The sequence below is a fragment of the Ranitomeya variabilis genome, chromosome 3 (assembly GCF_051348905.1).
Source record: "Ranitomeya variabilis isolate aRanVar5 chromosome 3, aRanVar5.hap1, whole genome shotgun sequence".
NCBI lineage: Eukaryota > Metazoa > Chordata > Amphibia > Anura > Dendrobatidae > Ranitomeya > Ranitomeya variabilis.
Window position 1 is genome coordinate 78,920,988 of NC_135234.1, and position 27,193 is coordinate 78,948,180.

At 43.5% G+C, this 27,193-nt stretch overlaps 1 protein-coding gene across 1 annotated transcript in view; it reads left to right on the forward strand.

The window, feature by feature from the left end:
- The window catches only part of NCOR1 (nuclear receptor corepressor 1), a 181,055-nt gene that overhangs the window by 81,868 nt on the left and 71,994 nt on the right, over positions 1-27,193 (forward strand). The window contains exon 14 of the mRNA XM_077294240.1: positions 26,396-26,497. Within this exon, the coding sequence (XP_077150355.1) occupies positions 26,396-26,497 (102 nt within the window). The remainder of the gene's footprint in view (positions 1-26,395; positions 26,498-27,193) is intronic.

The window sequence follows — 27,193 nt, forward strand, 5'->3', positions numbered from 1 at the left end:
TATTGTAGGTGGGAGAAACTGGAGGTAATATTGTAGGTGGGAGAAACTGGAGGTATTATTGTAGGTGGGAGAAACTGAAGGTATTATTGTAGGTGGGAGAAACTGGAGGCATTATTGTAGGTGGGAGAAACTGGAGGTAATATTGTAGGTGGGAGAAACTGGAGGCATTATTGTAGGTGGGAGAAACTTGAGGTAATATTGTAGGTGGGAGAAACTGGAGGTATTATTGTAGGATGGGAGAAACTGGAGGTATTATTGTAGTTGGGAGAAACTGGAGGCATTATTGTAGGTGGGAGAAACGAGGTATTATAGGGTGGGAGAAACTGGAGGTATTGTAGGGTGGGAGAAACTGGAGTTATTGTAATGTGGGAGAAACTGGAGGTAATATTGTAGGTGGGAGAAACTGGAGGTATTATTGTAGGTGGGAGAAACTGGAGGTATTGTAGGTGGGAGAAACTGGAGGTATTGTAGGGTGGGAGAAACTGGAGGTATTATTGTAGGTGGGAGAAACTGGAGGTAATATTGTAGGTGGGAGAAACTGGAGGTATTATTGTTGGATGAGAGAAACTGGAGGTATTATTGTAGGATTGGAGAAACGAGGTATTATTGTAGGATGGGAGAAACTGGAGGTATTATTGTAGGATTGGAGAAACAGGAGGTATTATTGTAGGTGGGAGAAACTGGAGGTAATATTGTAGGTGGGAGAAACTGGAGGTATTATTGTAGGATGGGAGAAACTGGAGGTATTATTGTAGGTGGGAGAAACTGGAGGTATTGTAGGGTGGGAGAAACGAGGTATTATTGTAGGTGGGAGATACTGGAGGTGTTATTGTAGGTGGGAGAAACTGGAGGTGTTATTGTAGGTGGGAGAAACTGGAGGTATTATTGTAGGTGGGAGAAACTGGAGGTATTGTAGGATGGGAGAAACTGGAGTTATTATTGTAGGTGGGAGAAACTGGAGGTATTATTGTAGGTGGGAGAAACTGGAGGCATTATTGTAGGTGGGAGAAACTGGAGGTATTATTGTAGGTGAGAGAAACTGGAGGTATTATTGTAGGATGGGAGAAACAGGAGGTATTATTGTAGGTGGGAGAAACTGGAGGCATCATTGTAGGTGGGAGAAACTGGAGGTAAAATTGTAGGTGGGAGAAACTGGAGGTATTATTGTAGGATGGGAGAAACTGGAGGTATTATTGTAGGTGGGAGAAACTGGAGGCATTATTGTAGGATGGGAGAAACTGGAGGTATTATTCTAGGTGGGATAAACTGGAGGTATTATTGTAGGATGGGAGAAACTTGAGGTAGTATTGTAGGTGGGAGAAACTGGAGGCATTATTGTAGGTGGGAGAAACTGGAGGTATTGTAGGATGGGAGAAACTGGAGGTAGTATTGTAGGTGGGAGAAACTGGAGGTATTATTGTAGGTGGGAGAAACTGGAGGCATTATTCTAGGTGGGAGATACTTGAGGTAATATTGTAGGTGGGAGAAACTGGAGGTATTATTGTAGCATGGGAGAAACTGGAGGTATTATTGTAGTTAGGAGAAACTGGAGGTATTGTAGGTGGGAGAAACAGGAGGTATTATTGTAGGTGGGAGAAACTGGAGGCATTATTGTAGGTGGGAGAAACTGGAGGTATTATAGGGTGGGAGAAACTGGAGGTAATATTGTAGGTGGGAGAAACTGGAGGTATTATTGTAGGTGGGAGAAACTGGAGGTATTGTAGGTGGGAGAAACTGGAGGTATTGTAGGGTGGGAGAAACTGGAGGTATTACTGTAGGTGGGAGAAACTGGAGGTATTATTGTAGGTGGGAGAAACTGGAGGTATTATTTTAGGTGGGAGAAACTGAAGGTATTGTAGGTGGGAGAAACTGGAGGCATTATTGTAAGTGGGAGAAACTGGAGGTATTATTGTAGGATGGGAGAAACTGGAGGTATTATAGGGTGGGAGAAACTGGAGGTAATATTGTAGGTGGGAGAAACTGGAGGTATTATTGTAGGTGGGAGAAACTGAAGGTATTGTAGGTGGGAGAAACTGGAGGCATTATTGTAAGTGGGAGAAACTGGAGGTATTATTGTAGGATGGGAGAAACTGGAGGTATTATAGGGTGGGAGAAACTGGAGGTAATATTGTAGGTGGGAGAAACTGGAGGTATTATTGTAGGTGGGAGAAACTGAAGGTATTGTAGGTGGGAGAAACTGGAGGCATTATTGTAGGTGGGAGAAACTGGAGGTATTATTGTAGGTGGGAGAAACTGGAGGTATTATTGTAGGTGGGAGAAACTGAAGGTATTGTAGGTGGGAGAAACTGGAGGCATTATTGTAAGTGGGAGATACTGGAGGTATTATTGTAGGATGGGAGAAACTGGAGGTATTATAGGGTGGGAGAAACTGGAGGTAATATTGTAGGTGGGAGAAACTGGAGGTATTATTGTAGGTGGGAGAAACTGGAGGTATTGTAGGTGGGAGAAACTGGAGGTATTATTGTAGGTGGGAGAAACTGGAGGTATTATTGTAGGTGGGAGAAACTGGAGGTATTGTAGGTGGGAGAAACTGGAGGTATTATTGTAGGATGGGAGAAACTGGAGGTATTATTGTAGGTGGGAGAAACTGGAGGTATTATTGTAGGTGGGAGAAACTGGAGGTATTATTGTAGGATGGGAGAAACTGAAGGTAATATTGTAGGTGGGAGAAACTGGAGGTATTATTGTAGGATGGGAGAAACTGGAGGTATTATTGTAGGTGGGAGAAACTGGAGGTATTATTGTAGGTGGGAGAAACAGGAGGTATTATTGTAGGTGGGAGAAACTAGAGGCATTATTGTAGGTGGGAGAAACTGGAGGTAATATTGTAGGTGGGAGAAACTGGAGGTATTGTAGGTGGGAGAAACTGGAGGTATTATTGTAGGATGGGAGAAACAGGAGGTATTATTGTAGTTGGGAGAAACTGGAGGCATTATTGTAGGTGGGAGAAACTGGAGGTAATATTGTAGGTGGGAGAAACGAGGTATTATAGGGTGGGAGAAACTGGAGGTATTGTAGGGTGGGAGAAACTGGAGGTATTGTAATATGGGAGAAACTGGAGGTAATATTGTAGGTGGGAGAAACTGGAGGTATTATTGTAGGTGGGAGAAACTGGAGGTATTATTGTAGGTGGGAGAAACTGGAGGTATTATTGTAGGATGGGAGAAACTGGAGGTATTATTGTAGGTGGGAGAAACTGGAGGCATTATTGTAGGTGGGAGAAACTTGAGGTAATATTGTAGGTGGGAGAAACTGGAGGTATTATTGTAGGATGGGAGAAACTGGAGGTATTATTGTAGTTGGGAGAAACTGGAGGTATTATTGTAGGTGGGAGAAACAGGAGGTATTATTGTAAGTGGGAGAAACTGGAGGCATTATTGTAGGTGGGAGAAACGAGGTATTATAAGGTGGGAGAAACTGGAGGTTTTGTAGGTGGGAGAAACTGGAGGTATTGTAGGTGGGAGAAACTGTAGGTATTATTGTAGGTGGGAGAAACTGTAGGTATTATTGTAGGTGGGAGAAACTGGAGGTATTATTGTAGATGGGAGAAACTGGAGGTATTATTGTAGGATGGGAGAAACTGGAGGTATTATTGTAGGTGGGAGAAACTGGAGGTATTGTAGGATGGGAGAAACTGGAGGTATTATTGTAGGTGGGAGAAACTGGAGGTATTATTGTAGGTGGGAGAAACTGGAGGTATTATTGTAGGATGGGAGAAACAGGAGGTATTATTGTAAGTGGGAGAAACTGGAGGCATTATTGTAGGTGGGAGAAACTGGAGGTAATATTGTAGGTGGGAGAAATTGGAGGTATTATTGTAGGATGGGAGAAACTGGAGGTATTATTCTAGGTGGGAGAAACTGGAGGTATTATTGTAGGATGGGAGAAACAGGAGGTATTATTGTAGGTGGGAGAAACTGGAGGCATTATTGTAGGTGGGAGAAACTGGAGGTAATATTGTAGGTGGGAGAAACTGGAGGTAATATTGTAGGTGGGAGAAACTGGAGGTATTATTGTAGGTGGGAGAAACTGAAGGTATTATTGTAGGTGGGAGAAACTGGAGGCATTATTGTAGGTGGGAGAAACTGGAGGTAATATTGTAGGTGGGAGAAACTGGAGGCATTATTATAGGTGGGAGAAACTTGAGGTAATATTGTAGGTGGGAGAAACTGGAGGTATTATTGTAGGATGGGAGAAACTGGAGGTATTATTGTAGTTGGGAGAAACTGGAGGCATTATTGTAGGTGGGAGAAACGAGGTATTATAGGGTGGGAGAAACTGGAGGTATTGTAGGGTGGGAGAAACGAGGTATTATTGTAGGATGGGAGAAACTGGAGGTATTATTGTAGGATTGGAGAAACGAGGTATTATTGTAGGATGGGAGAAACTGGAGGTATTATTGTAGGATTGGAGAAACAGGAGGTATTATTGTAGGTGGGAGAAACTGGAGGTAATATTGTAGGTGGGAGAAACTGGAGGTATTATTGTAGGATGGGAGAAACTGGAGGTATTATTGTAGGTGGGAGAAACTGGAGGTATTGTAGGGTGGGAGAAACGAGGTATTATTGTAGGTGGGAGATACTGGAGGTGTTATTGTAGGTGGGAGAAACTGGAGGTGTTATTGTAGGTGGGAGAAACTGGAGGTATTATTGTAGGTGGGAGAAACTGGAGGTATTGTAGGATGGGAGAAACTGGAGTTATTATTGTAGGTGGGAGAAACTGGAGGTATTATTGTAGGTGGGAGAAACTGGAGGCATTATTGTAGGTGGGAGAAACTGGAGGTATTATTGTAGGTGAGAGAAACTGGAGGTATTATTGTAGGATGGGAGAAACAGGAGGTATTATTGTAGGTGGGAGAAACTGGAGGCATCATTGTAGGTGGGAGAAACTGGAGGTAAAATTGTAGGTGGGAGAAACTGGAGGTATTATTGTAGGATGGGAGAAACTGGAGGTATTATTGTAGGTGGGAGAAACTGGAGGCATTATTGTAGGATGGGAGAAACTGGAGGTATTATTGTAGGTGGGAGAAACTGGAGGTATTATTGTAGGATGGGAGAAACTTGAGGTAGTATTGTAGGTGGGAGAAACTGGAGGTATTATTGTAGGTGGGAGAAACTGGAGGTATTGTAGGATGGGAGAAACTGGAGGTAGTATTGTAGGTGGGAGAAACTGGAGGTATTATTGTAGGTGGGAGAAACTGGAGGCATTATTGTAGGTGGGAGATACTTGAGGTAATATTGTAGGTGGGAGAAACTGGAGGTATTATTGTAGCATGGGAGAAACTGGAGGTATTATTGTAGTTAGGAGAAACTGGAGGTATTATTGTAGGTGGGAGAAACAGGAGGTATTATTGTAGGTGGGAGAAACTGGAGGCATTATTGTAGGTGGGAGAAACTGGAGGTATTATAGGGTGGGAGAAACTGGAGGTAATATTGTAGGTGGGAGAAACTGGAGATATTATTGTAGGTGGGAGAAACTGGAGGTATTGTAGGTGGGAGAAACTGGAGGTATTGTAGGTGGGAGAAACTGGAGGTATTGTAGGGTGGGAGAAACTGGAGGTATTACTGTAGGTGGGAGAAACTGGAGGTATTATTGTAGGTGGGAGAAACTGGAGGTATTATTGTAGGTGGGAGAAACTGAAGGTATTGTAGGTGGGAGAAACTGGAGGCATTATTGTAAGTGGGAGAAACTGGAGGTATTATTGTAGGATGGGAGAAACTGGAGGTATTATAGGGTGGGAGAAACTGGAGGTAATATTGTAGGTGGGAGAAACTGGAGGTATTATTGTAGGTGGGAGAAACTGAAGGTATTGTAGGTGGGAGAAACTGGAGGCATTATTGTAAGTGGGAGAAACTGGAGGTATTATTGTAGGATGGGAGAAACTGGAGGTATTATAGGGTGGGAGAAACTGGAGGTAATATTGTAGGTGGGAGAAACTGGAGGTATTATTGTAGGTGGGAGAAACTGAAGGTATTGTAGGTGGGAGAAACTGGAGGCATTATTGTAGGTGGGAGAAACTGGAGGTATTATTGTAGGTGGGAGAAACTGGAGGTATTATTGTAGGTGGGAGAAACTGAAGGTATTGTAGGTGGGAGAAACTGGAGGCATTATTGTAAGTGGGAGAAACTGGAGGTATTATTGTAGGATGGGAGAAACTGGAGGTATTATAGGGTGGGAGAAACTGGAGGTAATATTGTAGGTGGGAGAAACTGGAGGTATTATTGTAGGTGGGAGAAACTGGAGGTATTGTAGGTGGGAGAAACTGGAGGTATTGTAGGGTGGGAGAAACTGGAGGTATTATTGTAGGTGGGAGAAACTGGAGGTATTGTAGGTGGGAGAAACTGGAGGTATTATTGTAGGATGGGAGAAACTGGAGGTATTATTGTAGGATGGGAGAAACTGGAGGTATTATTGTAGGTGGGAGAAACTGGAGGTAATATTGTAGGTGGGAGAAACTGGAGGCATTATTGTAGGTGGGAGAAACTGGAGGTAATATTGTAGGTGGGAGAAACTGGAGGTATTATTGTAGTTGGGAGAAACAGGAGGTATTATTGTAGGTGGGAGAAACAGGATGTATTATTGTAAGTGGGAGAAACTGGAGGCATTATTGTAGGTGGGAGAAACGAGGTATTATAAGGTGGGAGAAACTGGAGGTATTGTAGGGTGGGAGAAACTGGAGGTATTATTGTAGGTGGGAGAAACTGGAGGTATTATTGTAGGTGGGAGAAACTGGAGGTATTATTGTAGGTGGGAGAAACTGGAGGTATTATTGTAGGTGGGAGAAACTGGAGGTATTATTGTAGGTGGGAGAAACTGGAGGTATTATTGTAGGTGGGAGAAACTGGAGGTATTATTGTAGGTGAGAGAAACTGGAGGTATTATTGTAGGTGGGAGAATCTGGAGGTATTTTTGTAGGTGGGAGAAACTGGAGGTATTATTGTAGGATGGGATAAACTGGAGGTATTGTTGTAGGTGGGAGAAACTGGAGGTATTATTGTAGGATGGGAGAAACTGGAGGAGGTATTATTGTAGGTGGGAGAAACTGGAGGTATTATTGTAGGATGGGAGAAACAGGAGGTATTATTGTAGGTGGGAGAAACAGGAGGTATTATTGTAGGTGGGAGAAACTGGAGGCAATATTGTAGGTGGGAGAAACTGTAGGTAATATTGTAGGTGGGAGAAACCAGGTATTATAGGGTTGGAGAAACTGGAGATACTGTAGGGTGGGAGAAACTGGAGGTATTGTAGGGTGGGAGAAACTGGAGGTATTGTAGGGTGGGAGAAACTGGAGGTAATATTGTAGGTGGGAGAAACTGGAGGTATTATTGTAGGTGGGAGAAACTGGAGGTATTATTGTAGGTGGGAGAAACTGGAGGTATTATTGTAGGTGGGAGAAACTGGAGGTATTATTGTAGTATGGGAGAAACTGGAGGTATTATTGTAGGTGGGAGAAACTGGAGGTATTATTGTAGGATGGGAGAAACAGGAGGTATTATTGTAGGTGGGAGAAACTGGAGGCATCATTGTAGGTGGGAGAAACTGGAGGTAAAATTGTAGGTGGGAGAAACTGGAGGTATTGTAGGATGGGAGAAACTTGAGGTAGTATTGTAGGTGGGAGAAACCAGGTATTATAGGGTTGGAGAAACTGGAGGTACTGTAGGGTGGGAGAAACTGGAGGTATTGTAGGGTGGGAGAAACTGGAGGTATTGTAGGGTGGGAGAAACTGGAGGTAATATTGTAGGTGGGAGAAACTGGAGGTATTATTGTAGGTGGGAGAAACTGGAGGTATTATTGTAGGTGGGAGAAACTGGAGGTATTATTGTAGGTGGGAGAAACTGGAGGTATTATTGTAGGTGGGAGAAACTGGAGGTATTGTAGGGTGGGAGAAACTGGAGGTAATATTGTAGGTGGGAGAAACTGGAGGTGTTATTGTAGGTGGGAGAAACTGGAGGTAATATTGTAGGTGGGAGAAACGAGTTATTATAGGGTGGGAGAAACTGGAGGTATTGTAGTGTGGGAGAAACTGGAGGTATTGTAGGGTGGGAGAAACTGGAGGTAATATTGTAGGTGGGAGAAACTGGAGGTATTGTAGGTGGGAGAAACTGGAGGTATTGTAGGGTGGGAGAAACTGGAGGTATTATTGTAGGTGGGAGAAACTGGAGGTATTATTGTAGGATGGGAGAAACTGGAGGTATTATTGTAGGTGGGAGAAACTGGAGATATTATTGTAGGATGGGAGAAACTGGAGGTATTATTGTAGGTGGGAGAAACTGGAGGCATTGTTGTAGGTGGGAGAAACTGGAGGTAATATTGTAGGTGGGAGAAACTGGAGGTATTATTGTAGGTGGGAGAAACTGGAGGTATTGTAGGTGGGAGAAACTTGAGGTATTGTAGGATGGGAGAAACTGGAGGTATTATTGTAGGTGGGAGAAACTGGAGGTATTATTGTAGGATGGGAGAAACTGGAGGTAATATTGTAGGTGGGAGAAACTGGAGGTATTGTAGGTGGGAGAAACTGGAGGTATTGTAGGGTGGGAGAAACTGGAGGTATTACTGTAGGTGGGAGATACTGGAGGTATTACTGTAGGTGGGAGATACTGGAGGTGTTATTGTAGGTGGGAGAAACTGGAGGTATTACTGTAGGTGGGAGATACTGGAGGTATTATTGTAGGTGGGAGAAACTGGAGGTATTATTGTAGGTGGGAGAAACTGGAGGTATTATTGTAGGTGGGAGAAACTGAAGGTATTATTGTAGGTGGGAGAAACTGAAGGTATTATTGTAGGTGGGAGAAACTGGAGGTATTATTGTAGGATGGGAGAAACTGGAGGTGGTATTGTAGGTGGGAGAAACTGGAGGTATTATTGTAGGTGGGATAAACTGGAGGTATTATTGTAGGATGGGAGAAACTGGAGGTATTATTGTAGGTGGGAGAAACTGGAGGTATTATTGTAGGATGGGAGAAACTGGAGGTATTATTGTAGGTGGGAGAAACTGGAGGTATTATTGTAGGATGGGAGAAACTGGAGGTATTATTGTAGGTGGGAGAAACTAGAGGTATTATTGTAGGATGGGAGAAACTGGAGGTATTATTGTAGGTGGGAGAAACTGGAGGTATTATTGTAGGATGGGAGAAACTGGAGGTATTACTGTAGCATGGGAGAAACTGGAGGTATTATTGTAGGCTGGGAGAAACTGGAGGTATTAATGTAGGTGGGAGAAACTGGAGGTATTGTAGGTGGGAGAAACTGGAGGTTTTGTAGGTGGGAGAAACTGGAGGTATTATTGTAGGTGGGAGAAACTGGAGGTATTGTAGGATGGGAGAAACTGGAGGTATTATTGTAGGTGGGAGAAACGAGGTATTATTGTAGGATGGGAGAAACTGGAGGTATTGTAGGTGGGAGAAACTGGAGGTATTATTGTAGGGTGGGAGAAACTGGAGGTATTATTGTAGGATGGGAGAAACAGGAGGTATTATTGTAGGTGGGAGAAACTGGAGGCATTATTGTAGGTGGGAAAAACTGGAGGTAATATTGTAGGTGGGAGAAACTGGAGGTATTATTGTAGGTGGGAGAAACTGGAGGTATAATTGTAGGTGGGAGAAACTGGAGGTATTATTGTAGGTGGGAGAAACTGGAGGCATTATTGTAGGTGGGAAAAACTGGAGGTAATATTGTAGGTGGGAGAAACTGGAGGCATTATTGTAGGTGGGAAAAACTGGAGGTAATATTGTAGGTGGGAGAAACTGAAGGTAGTATTGTAGGTGGGAGAAACTGGAGGCATTATTGTAAGTGGGAGAAACTTGGTATTATTGTAGATGGGAGAAACTGGAGGCATTATTGTAGGTGGGAGAAACTGGAGGTAATATTGTAGGTGGGAGAAACTGGAGGTATTATTGTAGGTGGGAGAAACTGGAGGTATTACTGTAGGTGGGAGATACTGGAGGTGTTATTGTAGGTGGGAGAAACTGGAGGTATTATTGTAGGTGGGAGAAACTGGAGATATTGTAGGATGGGAGAAACTGGAGGTATTGTAGGTGGGTGATACTGGAGGTATTATTGTAGGATGGGAGAAACTGGAGGTATTGTAGGTGGGAGAAACTGGAGGTATTATTGTAGGATGGGAGAAACTGGAGGCATTATTGTAGGTGGGAGAAACTGGAGGCATTATTGTAGGTGAGAGAAACTGGAGGTAATATTGTAGGTGGGAGAAACTGGAGGTGGTATTGTAGGTGGGAGAAACTGGAGGTATTGTAGGTGGGAGAAACTGGAGGTATTGTAGGGTGGGAGAAACTGGAGGTATTACTGTAGGTGGGAGATACTGGAGGTGTTATTGTAGGTGGGAGAAACTGGAGGTATTATTGTAGGTGGGAGAAAATGAAGGTATTGTAGGTGGGAGAAACTGAAGGTATTATTGTAGGTGGGAGAAACTGAAGGTATTATTGTAGGTGGGAGAAACTGGAGGTATTATTGTAGGATGGGAGAAACTGGAGGTATTACTGTAGCATGGGAGAAACTGGAGGTATTCTTGTAGGCTGGGAGAAACTGGAGGTATTAATGTAGGTGGGAGAAACTGGAGGTATTGTAGGTGGGAGAAACTGGAGGTTTTGTAGGTGGGAGAAACTGGAGGTATTATTGTAGGTGGGAGAAACTGGAGGTATTGTAGGATGGGAGAAACTGGAGGTATTATTGTAGGTGGGAGAAACGAGGTATTATTGTAGGATGGGAGAAACTGGAGGTATTGTAGGTGGGAGAAACTGGAGGTATTATTGTAGGGTGGGAGAAACTGGAGGTATTATTGTAGGATGGGAGAAACAGGAGGTATTATTGTAGGTGGGAGAAACTGGAGGCATTATTGTAGGTGGGAAAAACTGGAGGTAATATTGTAGGTGGGAGAAACTGGAGGTATTATTGTAGGTGGGAGAAACTGGAGGTATAATTGTAGGTGGGAGAAACTGGAGGTATTATTGTAGGTGGGAGAAACTGGAGGCATTATTGTAGGTGGGAAAAACTGGAGGTAATATTGTAGGTGGGAGAAACTGAAGGTATTATTGTAGGTGGGAGAAACTGAAGGTATTATTGTAGGTGGGAGAAACTGAAGGTAGTATTGTAGGTGGGAGAAACTGGAGGCATTATTGTAAGTGGGAGAAACTTGGTATTATTGTAGATGGGAGAAACTGGAGGCATTATTGTAGGTGGGAGAAACTGGAGGTAATATTGTAGGTGGGAGAAACTGGAGGTATTATTGTAGGTGGGAGAAACTGGAGGTATTGTAGGGTGGGAGAAACTGGAGGTATTACTGTAGGTGGGAGATACTGGAGGTGTTATTGTAGGTGGGAGAAACTGGAGGTATTATTGTAGGTGGGAGAAACTGGAGATATTGTAGGATGGGAGAAACTGGAGGTATTGTAGGTGGGTGATACTGGAGGTATTATTGTAGGATGGGAGAAACTGGAGGTATTGTAGGTGGGAGAAACTGGAGGTATTATTGTAGGATGGGAGAAACTGGAGGCATTATTGTAGGTGGGAGAAACTGGAGGCATTATTGTAGGTGGGAGAAACTGGAGGTAATATTGTAGGTGGGAGAAACTGGAGGTGGTATTGTAGGTGGGAGAAACTGGAGGTATTGTAGGTGGGAGAAACTGGAGGTATTGTAGGGTGGGAGAAACTGGAGGTATTACTGTAGGTGGGAGATACTGGAGGTGTTATTGTAGGTGGGAGAAACTGGAGGTATTATTGTAGGTGGGAGAAAATGAAGGTATTGTAGGTGGGAGAAACTGAAGGTATTATTGTAGGTGGGAGAAACTGAAGGTATTATTGTAGGTGGGAGAAACTGGAGGTATTATTGTAGGTGGGAGAAACTGGAGGTATTGTAGGTGGGAGAAACTGGAGGTATTATTGTAGGATGGGAGAAACTGGAGGTATTATTGTAGGTGGGAGAAACTGGAGGTATTATTGTAGGTGGGAGAAACTGGAGGTATTATTGTAGGATGGGAGAAACTGAAGGTAATATTGTAGGTGGGAGAAACTGGAGGTATTATTGTAGGATGGGAGAAACTGGAGGTATTATTGTAGGTGGGAGAAACTGGAGGTATTATTGTAGGTGGGAGAAACAGGAGGTATTATTGTAGGTGGGAGAAACTAGAGGCATTATTGTAGGTGGGAGAAACTGGAGGTAATATTGTAGGTGGGAGAAACTGGAGGTATTGTAGGTGGGAGAAACTGGAGGCATTATTGTAGGTGGGAGAAACTTGAGGTAATATTGTAGGTGGGAGAAACTGGAGGTATTATTGTAGGATGGGAGAAACTGGAGGTATTATTGTAGTTAGGAGAAACTGGAGGCATTATTGTAGGTGGGAGAAACTGGAGGTAATATTGTAGGTGGGAGAAACGAGGTATTATAGGGTGGGAGAAACTGGAGGTATTGTAGGGTGGGAGAAACTGGAGGTATTGTAATATGGGAGAAACTGGAGGTAATATTGTAGGTGGGAGAAACTGGAGGTATTATTGTAGGTGGGAGAAACTGGAGGTATTATTGTAGGTGGGAGAAACTGGAGGTATTATTGTAGGATGGGAGAAACTGGAGGTAATATTGTAGGTGGGAGAAACTGGAGGTAGTATTGTAGGTGGGAGAAACTGGAGGTATTATTGTAGGTGCGAGAAACTGGAGGCATTATTGTAGGTGGGAGAAACTTGAGGTAATATTGTAGGTGGGAGAAACTGGAGGTATTATTGTAGGATGGGAGAAACTGGAGGTATTATTGTAGTTGGGAGAAACTGGAGGTATTATTGTAGGTGGGAGAAACAGGAGGTATTATTGTAAGTGGGAGAAACTGGAGGCATTATTGTAGGTGGGAGAAACGAGGTATTATAAGGTGGGAGAAACTGGAGGTTTTGTAGGTGGGAGAAACTGGAGGTATTGTAGGTGGGAGAAACTGGAGGTATTGTAGGGTGGGAGAAACTGTAGGTATTATTTTAGGTGGGAGAAACTGTAGGTATTATTGTAGGTGGGAGAAACTGCAGGTATTATTGTAGGTGGGAGAAACTGGAGGTATTATTGTAGGTGGGAGAAACTGGAGGTATTATTGTAGGATGGGAGAAACTGGAGGTATTATTGTAGGTGGGAGAAACTGGAGGTATTGTAGGATGGGAGAAACTGGAGGTATTATTGTAGGTGGGAGAAACTGGAGGTATTATTGTAGGTGGGAGAAACTGGAGGTATTATTGTAGGATGGGAGAAACAGGAGGTATTATTGTAAGTGGGAGAAACTGGAGGCATTATTGTAGGTGGGAGAAACTGGAGGTAATATTGTAGGTGGGAGAAATTGGAGGTATTATTGTAGGATGGGAGAAACTGGAGGTATTATTCTAGGTGGGAGAAACTGGAGGTATTATTGTAGGATGGGAGAAACAGGAGGTATTATTGTAGGTGGGAGAAACTGGAGGCATTATTGTAGGTGGGAGAAACTGGAGGTAATATTGTAGGTGGGAGAAACTGGAGGTAATATTGTAGGTGGGAGAAACTGGAGTTATTATTGTAGGTGGGAGAAACTGGAGGTATTATTGTAGGTGGGAGAAACTGGAGGCATTATTGTAGGTGGGAGAAACTGGAGGTAATATTGTAGGTGGGAGAAACTGGAGGCATTATTGTAGGTGGGAGAAACTTGAGGTAATATTGTAGGTGGGAGAAACTGGAGGTATTATTGTAGGATGGGAGAAACTGGAGGTATTATTGTAGTTGGGAGAAACTGGAGGCATTATTGTAGGTGGGAGAAACGAGGTATTATAGGGTGGGAGAAACTGGAGGTATTGTAGGGTGGGAGAAACTGGAGTTATTGTAATGTGGGAGAAACTGGAGGTAATATTGTAGGTGGGAGAAACTGGAGGTATTATTGTAGGTGGGAGAAACTGGAGGTATTGTAGGTGGGAGAAACTGGAGGTATTGTAGGGTGGGAGAAACTGGAGGTATTATTGTAGGTGGGAGAAACTGGAGGTAATATTGTAGGTGGGAGAAACTGGAGGTATTATTGTTGGATGAGAGAAACTGGAGGTATTATTGTAGGATTGGAGAAACGAGGTATTATTGTAGGATGGGAGAAACTGGAGGTATTATTGTAGGATTGGAGAAACAGGAGGTATTATTGTAGGTGGGAGAAACTGGAGGTAATATTGTAGGTGGGAGAAACTGGAGGTATTATTGTAGGATGGGAGAAACTGGAGGTATTATTGTAGGTGGGAGAAACTGGAGGTATTGTAGGGTGGGAGAAACGAGGTATTATTGTAGGTGGGAGATACTGGAGGTGTTATTGTAGGTGGGAGAAACTGGAGGTGTTATTGTAGGTGGGAGAAACTGGAGGTATTATTGTAGGTGGGAGAAACTGGAGGTATTGTAGGATGGGAGAAACTGGAGTTATTATTGTAGGTGGGAGAAACTGGAGGTATTATTGTAGGTGGGAGAAACTGGAGGCATTATTGTAGGTGGGAGAAACTGGAGGTATTATTGTAGGTGAGAGAAACTGGAGGTATTATTGTAGGATGGGAGAAACAGGAGGTATTATTGTAGGTGGGAGAAACTGGAGGCATCATTGTAGGTGGGAGAAACTGGAGGTAAAATTGTAGGTGGGAGAAACTGGAGGTATTATTGTAGGATGGGAGAAACTGGAGGTATTATTGTAGGTGGGAGAAACTGGAGGCATTATTGTAGGATGGGAGAAACTGGAGGTATTATTCTAGGTGGGATAAACTGGAGGTATTATTGTAGGATGGGAGAAACTTGAGGTAGTATTGTAGGTGGGAGAAACTGGAGGTATTATTGTAGGTGGGAGAAACTGGAGGTATTGTAGGATGGGAGAAACTGGAGGTAGTATTGTAGGTGGGAGAAACTGGAGGTATTATTGTAGGTGGGAGAAACTGGAGGCATTATTCTAGGTGGGAGATACTTGAGGTAATATTGTAGGTGGGAGAAACTGGAGGTATTATTGTAGCATGGGAGAAACTGGAGGTATTATTGTAGTTAGGAGAAACTGGAGGTATTGTAGGTGGGAGAAACAGGAGGTATTATTGTAGGTGGGAGAAACTGGAGGCATTATTGTAGGTGGGAGAAACTGGAGGTATTATAGGGTGGGAGAAACTGGAGGTAATATTGTAGGTGGGAGAAACTGGAGGTATTATTGTAGGTGGGAGAAACTGGAGGTATTGTAGGTGGGAGAAACTGGAGGTATTGTAGGGTGGGAGAAACTGGAGGTATTACTGTAGGTGGGAGAAACTGGAGGTATTATTGTAGGTGGGAGAAACTGGAGGTATTATTGTAGGTGGGAGAAACTGAAGGTATTGTAGGTGGGAGAAACTGGAGGCATTATTGTAAGTGGGAGAAACTGGAGGTATTATTGTAGGATGGGAGAAACTGGAGGTATTATAGGGTGGGAGAAACTGGAGGTAATATTGTAGGTGGGAGAAACTGGAGGTATTATTGTAGGTGGGAGAAACTGAAGGTATTGTAGGTGGGAGAAACTGGAGGCATTATTGTAAGTGGGAGAAACTGGAGGTATTATTGTAGGATGGGAGAAACTGGAGGTATTATAGGGTGGGAGAAACTGGAGGTAATATTGTAGGTGGGAGAAACTGGAGGTATTATTGTAGGTGGGAGAAACTGAAGGTATTGTAGGTGGGAGAAACTGGAGGCATTATTGTAGGTGGGAGAAACTGGAGGTATTATTGTAGGTGGGAGAAACTGGAGGTATTATTGTAGGTGGGAGAAACTGAAGGTATTGTAGGTGGGAGAAACTGGAGGCATTATTGTAAGTGGGAGAAACTGGAGGTATTATTGTAGGATGGGAGAAACTGGAGGTATTATAGGGTGGGAGAAACTGGAGGTAATATTGTAGGTGGGAGAAACTGGAGGTATTATTGTAGGTGGGAGAAACTGGAGGTATTGTAGGTGGGAGAAACTGGAGGTATTATTGTAGGTGGGAGAAACTGGAGGTATTATTGTAGGTGGGAGAAACTGGAGGTATTGTAGGTGGGAGAAACTGGAGGTATTGTAGGATGGGAGAAACTGGAGGTATTATTGTAGGTGGGAGAAACTGGAGGTATTATTGTAGGTGGGAGAAACTGGAGGTATTATTGTAGGATGGGAGAAACTGAAGGTAATATTGTAGGTGGGAGAAACTGGAGGTATTATTGTAGGATGGGAGAAACTGGAGGTATTATTGTAGGTGGGAGAAACTGGAGGTATTATTGTAGGTGGGAGAAACAGGAGGTATTATTGTAGGTGGGAGAAACTAGAGGCATTATTGTAGGTGGGAGAAACTGGAGGTAATATTGTAGGTGGGAGAAACTGGAGGTATTGTAGGTGGGAGAAACTGGAGGTATTATTGTAGGATGGGAGAAACAGGAGGTATTATTGTAGTTGGGAGAAACTGGAGGCATTATTGTAGGTGGGAGAAACTGGAGGTAATATTGTAGGTGGGAGAAACGAGGTATTATAGGGTGGGAGAAACTGGAGGTATTGTAGGGTGGGAGAAACTGGAGGTATTGTAATATGGGAGAAACTGGAGGTAATATTGTAGGTGGGAGAAACTGGAGGTATTATTGTAGGTGGGAGAAACTGGAGGTATTATTGTAGGTGGGAGAAACTGGAGGTATTATTGTAGGATGGGAGAAACTGGAGGTATTATTGTAGGTGGGAGAAACTGGAGGTAGTATTGTAGGTGGGAGAAACTGGAGGTATTATTGTAGGTGGGAGAAACTGGAGGCATTATTGTAGGTGGGAGAAACTTGAGGTAATATTGTAGGTGGGAGAAACTGGAGGTATTATTGTAGGATGGGAGAAACTGGAGGTATTATTGTAGTTGGGAGAAACTGGAGGTATTATTGTAGGTGGGAGAAACAGGAGGTATTATTGTAAGTGGGAGAAACTGGAGGCATTATTGTAGGTGGGAGAAACGAGGTATTATAAGGTGGGAGAAACTGGAGGTTTTGTAGGTGGGAGAAACTGGAGGTATTGTAGGTGGGAGAAACTGGAGGTATTGTAGGGTGGGAGAAACTGTAGGTATTATTTTAGGTGGGAGAAACTGTAGGTATTATTGTAGGTGGGAGAAACTGCAGGTATTATTGTAGGTGGGAGAAACTGGAGGTATTATTGTAGATGGGAGAAACTGGAGGTATTATTGTAGGATGGGAGAAACTGGAGGTATTATTGTAGGTGGGAGAAACTGGAGGTATTGTAGGATGGGAGAAACTGGAGGTATTATTGTAGGTGGGAGAAACTGGAGGTATTATTGTAGGTGGGAGAAACTGGAGGTATTATTGTAGGATGGGAGAAACAGGAGGTATTATTGTAAGTGGGAGAAACTGGAGGCATTATTGTAGGTGGGAGAAACTGGAGGTAATATTGTAGGTGGGAGAAATTGGAGGTATTATTGTAGGATGGGAGAAACTGGAGGTATTATTCTAGGTGGGAGAAACTGGAGGTATTATTGTAGGATGGGAGAAACAGGAGGTATTATTGTAGGTGGGAGAAACTGGAGGCATTATTGTAGGTGGGAGAAACTGGAGGTAATATTGTAGGTGGGAGAAACTGGAGGTAATATTGTAGGTGGGAGAAACTGGAGGTATTATTGTAGGTGGGAGAAACTGAAGGTATTATTGTAGGTGGGAGAAACTGGAGGCATTATTGTAGGTGGGAGAAACTGGAGGTAATATTGTAGGTGGGAGAAACTGGAGGCATTATTATAGGTGGGAGAAACTTGAGGTAATATTGTAGGTGGGAGAAACTGGAGGTATTATTGTAGGATGGGAGAAACTAGAGGTATTATTGTAGTTGGGAGAAACTGGAGGCATTATTGTAGGTGGGAGAAACGAGGTATTATAGGGTGGGAGAAACTGGAGGTATTGTAGGGTGGGAGAAACGAGGTATTATTGTAGGATGGGAGAAACTGGAGGTATTATTGTAGGATTGGAGAAACGAGGTATTATTGTAGGATGGGAGAAACTGGAGGTATTATTGTAGGATTGGAGAAACAGGAGGTATTATTGTAGGTGGGAGAAACTGGAGGTAATATTGTAGGTGGGAGAAACTGGAGGTATTATTGTAGGATGGGAGAAACTGGAGGTATTATTGTAGGTGGGAGAAACTGGAGGTATTGTAGGGTGGGAGAAACGAGGTATTATTGTAGGTGGGAGATACTGGAGGTGTTATTGTAGGTGGGAGAAACTGGAGGTGTTATTGTAGGTGGGAGAAACTGGAGGTATTATTGTAGGTGGGAGAAACTGGAGGTATTGTAGGATGGGAGAAACTGGAGTTATTATTGTAGGTGGGAGAAACTGGAGGTATTATTGTAGGTGGGAGAAACTGGAGGCATTATTGTAGGTGGGAGAAACTGGAGGTATTATTGTAGGTGAGAGAAACTGGAGGTATTATTGTAGGATGGGAGAAACAGGAGGTATTATTGTAGGTGGGAGAAACTGGAGGCATCATTGTAGGTGGGAGAAACTGGAGGTAAAATTGTAGGTGGGAGAAACTGGAGGTATTATTGTAGGATGGGAGAAACTGGAGGTATTATTGTAGGTGGGAGAAACTGGAGGCATTATTGTAGGATGGGAGAAACTGGAGGTATTATTGTAGGTGGGAGAAACTGGAGGTATTATTGTAGGATGGGAGAAACTTGAGGTAGTATTGTAGGTGGGAGAAACTGGAGGTATTATTGTAGGTGGGAGAAACTGGAGGTATTGTAGGATGGGAGAAACTGGAGGTAGTATTGTAGGTGGGAGAAACTGGAGGTATTATTGTAGGTGGGAGAAACTGGAGGCATTATTGTAGGTGGGAGATACTTGAGGTAATATTGTAGGTGGGAGAAACTGGAGGTATTATTGTAGCATGGGAGAAACTGGAGGTATTATTGTAGTTAGGAGAAACTGGAGGTATTATTGTAGGTGGGAGAAACAGGAGGTATTATTGTAGGTGGGAGAAACTGGAGGCATTATTGTAGGTGGGAGAAACTGGAGGTATAGGGTGGGAGAAACTGGAGGTAATATTGTAGGTGGGAGAAACTGGAGATATTATTGTAGGTGGGAGAAACTGGAGGTATTGTAGGTGGGAGAAACTGGAGGTATTGTAGGGTGGGAGAAACTGGAGGTATTACTGTAGGTGGGAGAAACTGGAGGTATTATTGTAGGTGGGAGAAACTGGAGGTATTATTGTAGGTGGGAGAAACTGAAGGTATTGTAGGTGGGAGAAACTGGAGGCATTATTGTAAGTGGGAGAAACTGGAGGTATTATTGTAGGATGGGAGAAACTGGAGGTATTATAGGGTGGGAGAAACTGGAGGTAATATTGTAGGTGGGAGAAACTGGAGGTATTATTGTAGGTGGGAGAAACTGAAGGTATTGTAGGTGGGAGAAACTGGAGGCATTATTGTAGGTGGGAGAAACTGGAGGTATTATTGTAGGTGGGAGAAACTGGAGGTATTATTGTAGGTGGGAGAAACTGAAGGTATTGTAGGTGGGAGAAACTGGAGGCATTATTGTAAGTGGGAGAAACTGGAGGTATTATTGTAGGATGGGAGAAACTGGAGGTATTATAGGGTGGGAGAAACTGGAGGTAATATTGTAGGTGGGAGAAACTGGAGGTATTATTGTAGGTGGGAGAAACTGGAGGTATTGTAGGTGGGAGAAACTGGAGGTATTGTAGGGTGGGAGAAACTGGAGGTATTATTGTAGGTGGGAGAAACTGGAGGTATTGTAGGTGGGAGAAACTGGAGGTATTATTGTAGGATGGGAGAAACTGGAGGTATTATTGTAGGATGGGAGAAACTGGAGGTATTATTGTAGGTGGGAGAAACTGGAGGTAATATTGTAGGTGGGAGAAACTGGAGGCATTATTGTAGGTGGGAGAAACTGGAGGTAATATTGTAGGTGGGAGAAACTGGAGGTATTATTGTAGTTGGGAGAAACAGGAGGTATTATTGTAGGTGGGAGAAACAGGATGTATTATTGTAAGTGGGAGAAACTGGAGGCATTATTGTAGGTGGGAGAAACGAGGTATTATAAGGTGGGAGAAACTGGAGGTATTGTAGGGTGGGAGAAACTGGAGGTATTATTGTAGGTGGGAGAAACTGGAGGTATTATTGTAGGTGGGAGAAACTGGAGGTATTATTGTAGGTGGGAGAAACTGGAGGTATTATTGTAGGTGGGAGAAACTGGAGGTATTATTGTAGGTGGGAGAAACTGGAGGTATTATTGTAGGTGGGAGAAACTGGAGGTATTTTTGTAGGTGGGAGAAACTGGAGGTATTATTGTAGGATGGGATAAACTGGAGGTATTGTTGTAGGTGGGAGAAACTGGAGGTATTATTGTAGGATGGGAGAAACTGGAGGAGGTATTATTGTAGGTGGGAGAAACTGGAGGTATTATTGTAGGATGGGAGAAACAGGAGGTATTATTGTAGGTGGGAGAAACAGGAGGTATTATTGTAGGTGGGAGAAACTGGAGGCTATATTGTAGGTGGGAGAAACTGTAGGTAATATTGTAGGTGGGAGAAACCAGGTATTATAGGGTTGGAGAAACTGGAGATACTGTAGGGTGGGAGAAACTGGAGGTATTGTAGGGTGGGAGAAACTGGAGGTATTGTAGGGTGGGAGAAACTGGAGGTAATATTGTAGGTGGGAGAAACTGGAGGTATTATTGTAGGTGGGAGAAACTGGAGGTATTATTGTAGGTGGGAGAAACTGGAGGTATTATTGTAGGTGGGAGAAACTGGAGGTATTATTGTAGTATGGGAGAAACTGGAGGTATTATTGTAGGTGGGAGAAACTGGAGGTATTATTGTAGGATGGGAGAAACAGGAGGTATTATTGTAGGTGGGAGAAACTGGAGGCATCATTGTAGGTGGGAGAAACTGGAGGTAAAATTGTAGGTGGGAGAAACTGGAGGTATTGTAGGATGGGAGAAACTTGAGGTAGTATTGTAGGTGGGAGAAACCAGGTATTATAGGGTTGGAGAAACTGGAGGTACTGTAGGGTGGGAGAAACTGGAGGTATTGTAGGGTGGGAGAAACTGGAGGTATTGTAGGGTGGGAGAAACTGGAGGTAATATTGTAGGTGGGAGAAACTGGAGGTATTATTGTAGGTGGGAGAAACTGGAGGTATTATTGTAGGTGGGAGAAACTGGAGGTATTATTGTAGGTGGGAGAAACTGGAGGTATTATTGTAGGTGGGAGAAACTGGAGGTATTATTGTAGTATGGGAGAAACTGGAGGTATTATTGTAGGTGGGAGAAACTGGAGGTATTATTGTAGGATGGGAGAAACAGGAGGTATTATTGTAGGTGGGAGAAACTGGAGGCATCATTGTAGGTGGGAGAAACTGGAGGTAAAATTGTAGGTGGGAGAAACTGGAGGTATTGTAGGATGGGAGAAACTTGAGGTAGTATTGTAGGTGGGAGAAACTGGAGGTATTATTGTAGGTGGGAGAAACTGGAGGTATTATTGTAGGATGGGAGAAACTGGAGGTAGTATTGTAGGTGGGAGAAACTGGAGGTATTATTGTAGGTGGGAGAAACTGGAGGTAGTATAGGGTGGGAGAAACTGGAGGTATTGTAGGTGGGAGAAACTGGAGGTATTATTGTAGGTGGGAGAAACTGAAGGTATTGTAGGTGAGAGAAACTGAAGGTATTGTAGGTGGGAGAAACTGGAGGTATTATTGTAAGTGGGAGAAACTGGAGGTATTATTGTAGGATGGGAGAAACTGGAGGTATTATTGTAGGATGGGAGAAACTGGAGGTATTATTGTAGGTGGGAGAAACTGGAGGTAATATTGTAGGTGGGAGAAACTGGAGGCAGTATTGTAGGTGGGAGAAACTGGAGTTATTATTGTAGTTGGGAGAAACAGGAGGTATTGTAGGTGGGAGAAACAGGATGTATTATTGTAAGTGGGAGAAACTGGAGGCATTATTGTAGGTGGGAGAAACGAGGTATTATAAGGTGGGAGAAACTGGAGGTATTGTAGGGTGGGAGAAACTGGAGGTATTGTAGGGTGGGAGAAACTGGAAGTGGGAGAAACTGGAGGTATTATTGTAGGTGAGAGAAACTGGAGGTATTGTAGGTGGGAGAAACTGGAGGTATTGTAGGGTGGGAGAAACTGGAGGTATTATTGTAGGTGGGAGAAACTGGAGGTATTATTGTAGGTGGGAGAAACTGGAGGTATTATTGTAGGTGGGAGAAACTGGAGGTATTATTGTAGGTGGGAGAAACTGGAGGTATTATTGTAGGTGGGAGAAACTGGAGGTAATATTGTAGGTGGGAGAAACTGGAGGTATTATTGTAGGTGGGAGAAACTGGAGGTATTATTGTAGGTGGGAGAAACTGGAGGTATTTTTGTAGGTGGGAGAAACTGGAGGTATTATTGTAGGATGGGATAAACTGGAGGTATTATTGTAGGTGGGAGAAACTGGAGGTATTATTGTAGGATGGGAGAAACTGGAGGTATTATTGTAGGTGGGAGAAACTGGAGGTATTATTGTAGGATGGGAGAAACAGGAGGTATTATTGTAGGTGGGAGAAACAGGAGGTATTATTGTAGGTGGGAGAAACAGGAGGTATTATTGTAGGTGGGAGAAACTGGAGGTAATATTGTAGGTGGGAGAAATGAGTTATTATAGGGTGGGAGAAACTGGAGGTATTGTAGTGTGGGAGAAACTGGAGGTATTGTAGGGTGGGAGAAACTGGAAGTGGGAGAAACTGGAGGTATTATTGTAGGTGGGAGGAACTGGAGGCATTATTGTAAGTGGGAGAAACTGGAGGTATTATTGTAGGATGGGAGAAACTGGAGGTATTATTGTAGGATGGGAGAAACTGGAGGTATTATTGTAGGTGGGAGAAACTGGAGGTAATATTGTAGGTGGGAGAAACTGGAGGCATTATTGTAGGTGGGAGAAACTGGAGGTAATATTGTAGGTGGGAGAAACTGGAGTTATTATTGTAGTTGGGAGAAACAGGAGGTATTATTGTAGGTGGGAGAAACAGGATGTATTATTGTAAGTGGGAGAAACTGGAGGTATTATTGTAGGTGGGAGAAACGAGGTATTATAAGGTGGGAGAAACTGGAGGTATTGTAGGGTGGGAGAAACTGGAGGTATTGTAGGGTGGGAGAAACTGGAAGTGGGAGAAACTGGAGGTATTGTAGGTGGGAGAAACTGGAGGTATTGTAGGTGGGAGAAACTGGAGGTATTGTAGGGTGGGAGAAACTGGAGGTATTATTGTAGGTGGGAGAAACTGGAGGTATTATTGTAGGTGGGAGAAACTGGAGGTATTATTGTAGGTGGGAGAAACTGGAGGTATTATTGTAGGTGGGAGAAACTGGAGGTATTATTGTAGGTGAGAGAAACTGGAGGTATTATTGTAGGTGGGAGAAACTGGAGGTATTTTTGTAGGTGGGAGAAACTGGAGGTATTATTGTAGGATGGGATAAACTGGAGGTATTGTTGTAGGTGGGAGAAACTGGAGGTATTATTGTAGGATGGGAGAAACTGGAGGAGGTATTATTGTAGGTGGGAGAAACTGGAGGTATTATTGTAGGATGGGAGAAACAGGAGGTATTATTGTAGGTGGGAGAAACAGGAGGTATTATTGTAGGTGGGAGAAACTGGAGGCAATATTGTAGGTGGGAGAAACTGTAGGTAATATTGTAGGTGGGAGAAACCAGGTATTATAGGGTTGGAGAAACTGGAGGTACTGTAGGGTGGGAGAAACTGGAGGTATTGTAGGGTGGGAGAAACTGGAGGTATTGTAGGGTGGGAGAAACTGGAGGTAATATTGTAGGTGGGAGAAACTGGAGGTATTATTGTAGGTGGGAGAAACTGGAGGTATTATTGTAGGTGGGAGAAACTGGAGGTATTATTGTAGGTGGGAGAAACTGGAGGTATTATTGTAGTATGGGACAAACTGGAGGTATTATTGTAGGTGGGAGAAACTGGAGGTATTATTGTAGGATGGGAGAAACAGGAGGTATTATTGTAGGTGGGAGAAACTGGAGGCATCATTGTAGGTGGGAGAAACTGGAGGTAAAATTGTAGGTGGGAGAAACTGGAGGTATTGTAGGATTGGAGAAACTTGAGGTAGTATTGTAGGTGGGAGAAACTGGAGGTATTATTGTAGGTGGGAGAAACTGGAGGTAGTATTGTAGGTGGGAGAAACTGGAGGTATTATTGTAGGTGGGAGAAACTGGAGGCATTATTGTAGGTGGGAGAAACTTGAGGTAATATTGTAGGTGGGAGAAACAGGAGGTATTGTAGGTGGTAGAAACAGGATGTATTATTGTAAGTGGGAGAAACTGGAGGCATTGTAGGTGGGAGAAACGAGGTATTATAAGGTGGGAGAAACTGGAGGTATTGTAGGGTGGGAGAAACTGGAGGTATTGTAGGGTGGGAGAAACTGGAAGTGGGAGAAACTGGAGGTATTATTGTAGGTGAGAGAAACTGGAGGTATTGTAGGTGGGAGAAACTGGAGGTATTGTAGGGTGGGAGAAACTGGAGGTATTATTGTAGGTGGGAGAAACTGGAGGTATTATTGTAGGTGGGAGAAACTGGAGGTATTATTGTAGGTGGGAGAAACTGGAGGTATTATTGTAGGTGGGAGAAACTGGAGGTATTATTGTAGGTGGGAGAAACTGGAGGTATTATTGTAGGTGGGAGAAACTGGAGGTATTATTGTAGGTGGGAGAAACTGGAGGTATTTTTGTAGGTGGGAGAAACTGGAGGTATTATTGTAGGATGGGATAAACTGGAGGTATTATTGTAGGTGGGAGAAACTGGAGGTATTATTGTAGGATGGGAGAAACTGGAGGTATTATTGTAGGTGGGATAAACTGGAGGTATTATTGTAGGATGGGAGAAACAGGAGGTATTATTGTAGGTGGGAGAAACAGGAGGTATTATTGTAGGTGGGAGAAACTGGAGGCAATATTGTAGGTGGGAGAAACCAGGTATTATAGGGTTGGAGAAACTGGAGGTACTGTAGGGTGGGAGAAACTGGAGGTATTGTAGGGTGGGAGAAACTGGAGGTATTGTAGGGTGGGAGAAACTGGAGGTAATATTGTAGGTGGGAGAAACTGGAGGTATTATTGTAGGTGGGAGAAACTGGAGGTATTGTAGGGTGGGAGAAACTGGAGGTATTATTGTAGGTGGGAGAAACTGGAGATATTATTGTAGGTGGGAGAAACTGGAGATATTATTGTATGTGGGAGAAACTGGAGGTATTATTGTAGGTGGGAGAAACTGGAGGTATTATTGTATGTGGGAGAAACAGGAGGTATTATTGTAAGTGGGAGAAACTGGAGGCATTATTGTAGGTGGGAGAAACGAGGTATTATAAGGTGGGAGAAGCTGGGGGTATTGTAGGGTGGGAGAAACTGCAGGTATTATTGTAGGTGGGAGAAACTGGAGGTATTATTGTAGGTGGGAGAAACTGGAGGTATTATTGTAGGATGGGAGAAACTGGAGGTATTATTGTAGGATGGGAGAAACTGGAGGTATTATTGTAGGTGGGAGAAACTGGAGGTATTATTGTAGGATGGGAGAAACTGGAGGTATTGTAGGTGGGAGAAACTGGAGGTATTATTGTAGGTGGGAGAAACAGGAGGTATTTATTGTAGGTGGGAGAAACTGGAGGCATTATTGTAGGTGGGAGAAACTGGAGGTAATATTGTAGGTGGGAGAAACTGGAGGTATTATTGTAGGATGGGAGAAACTGGAGGTATTATTGTAGGTGGGAGAAACTGGAGGTATTATTGTAGGGTGGGAGAAACTGGAGGCATTATTGTAGGATGGGAGAAACTGGAGGTATTATTGTAAGTGGGAGAAACAGGAGGTATTATTGTAGGTGGGAGACACAGATGAGGTATTATTGTAGGTGGGAGACACAGATGAGGTATTATTGTAGGTGGGAGGCATAAAGAATGTGTTATTGTAGGTGGGAGAGACATAGGAAATGTTATTGCACGTGGGAGACACAGAGGAGTTGTTATTGCAGGTAGGAGGAACAGAGAGGGATTTTATTTTTCTGGTGGGGGAAACGGAGAGTAGGGGGATGCTTTTCTCAGTGCGGGACACAGAGAAGATGCTTTTCCTAGTTGGATGGGGGGAACAGAGGGGGCTTGTACTGCTCAGAAATACAGAGTGAGCTTTTCAGGGTAGTTTTTCTCTGATGTGTCACATTGTTTCAGAGTAACACACAGTTGCCAGAACGAACCACGGGCAGCATGAATCCGTTGTCAGGTTCACTTTAACTTGTCAAGATTTTTCTCCACATTATCATTTTGCCCAGTGTTTTCTGCTGGTTGTAAGAAACTAACAAGCCAATCCTGAATACTTCCTTTCTTTTCAGAACATTGCGGATTGTGTGCTATATTATTATTTAACTAAGAAAAATGAAAACTATAAATCTCTTGTAAGAAGGAACTACGGCAAAAGGAGAGGCCGAAACCAGGTACGTGCTCTCCGTCTGCCATTATGGGTATTATGCGGGCGTTAATTGGATATTAACCAGTTTGCACAAATGGACGTAAGCATTTTCTGTGCTGGAGAACTCACATATGGAGGGGTCTGAGGAGCTGCGCTCATGCCACCCACGGTGATTAATGCCTATTTTACATAGCTGGTCTCTTAACAGCAGCCGGTGCTGTGCTCTGACCACAGCTATTAACCATTTAAATGCCACCGTCAATCTCTGGTTTGATTATTGTTTAATGAAGTGTACCGAAAAGCAAAGTAAGGCCACGTTCACACTTTGCGGCCTGCTCTGCGGGTTAATCCCGCAGCGGAATTGATAAATCTGCAGGGCAAAACCTATACTATTGATGCTGCATATGCAGCAATATGCAGCATCAATAGTAATGTAAAAAATAATAAAAATTGGTTATACTCACCCTCTGATGTCCGGATCTCCTCGGTGCTGCAGGCGGCTGTGCCGACAAGGACCTTCGTGACGTCACGGTCATGTGACCGCGGCGTCATCACGGTCATGTGACCGCGACGTCACCACAGGTCCTGCTCGCACAGCAACTGAGACCGGACGCCGCGGGCAGCGCTGAGAGGTGAGTATAGCATCATTTTTTATTTTAATTATTTTTTTTACACCAAAATATGGTTCCCAGGGCCTGGAGGAGAATCTCCTCTCCTCCAC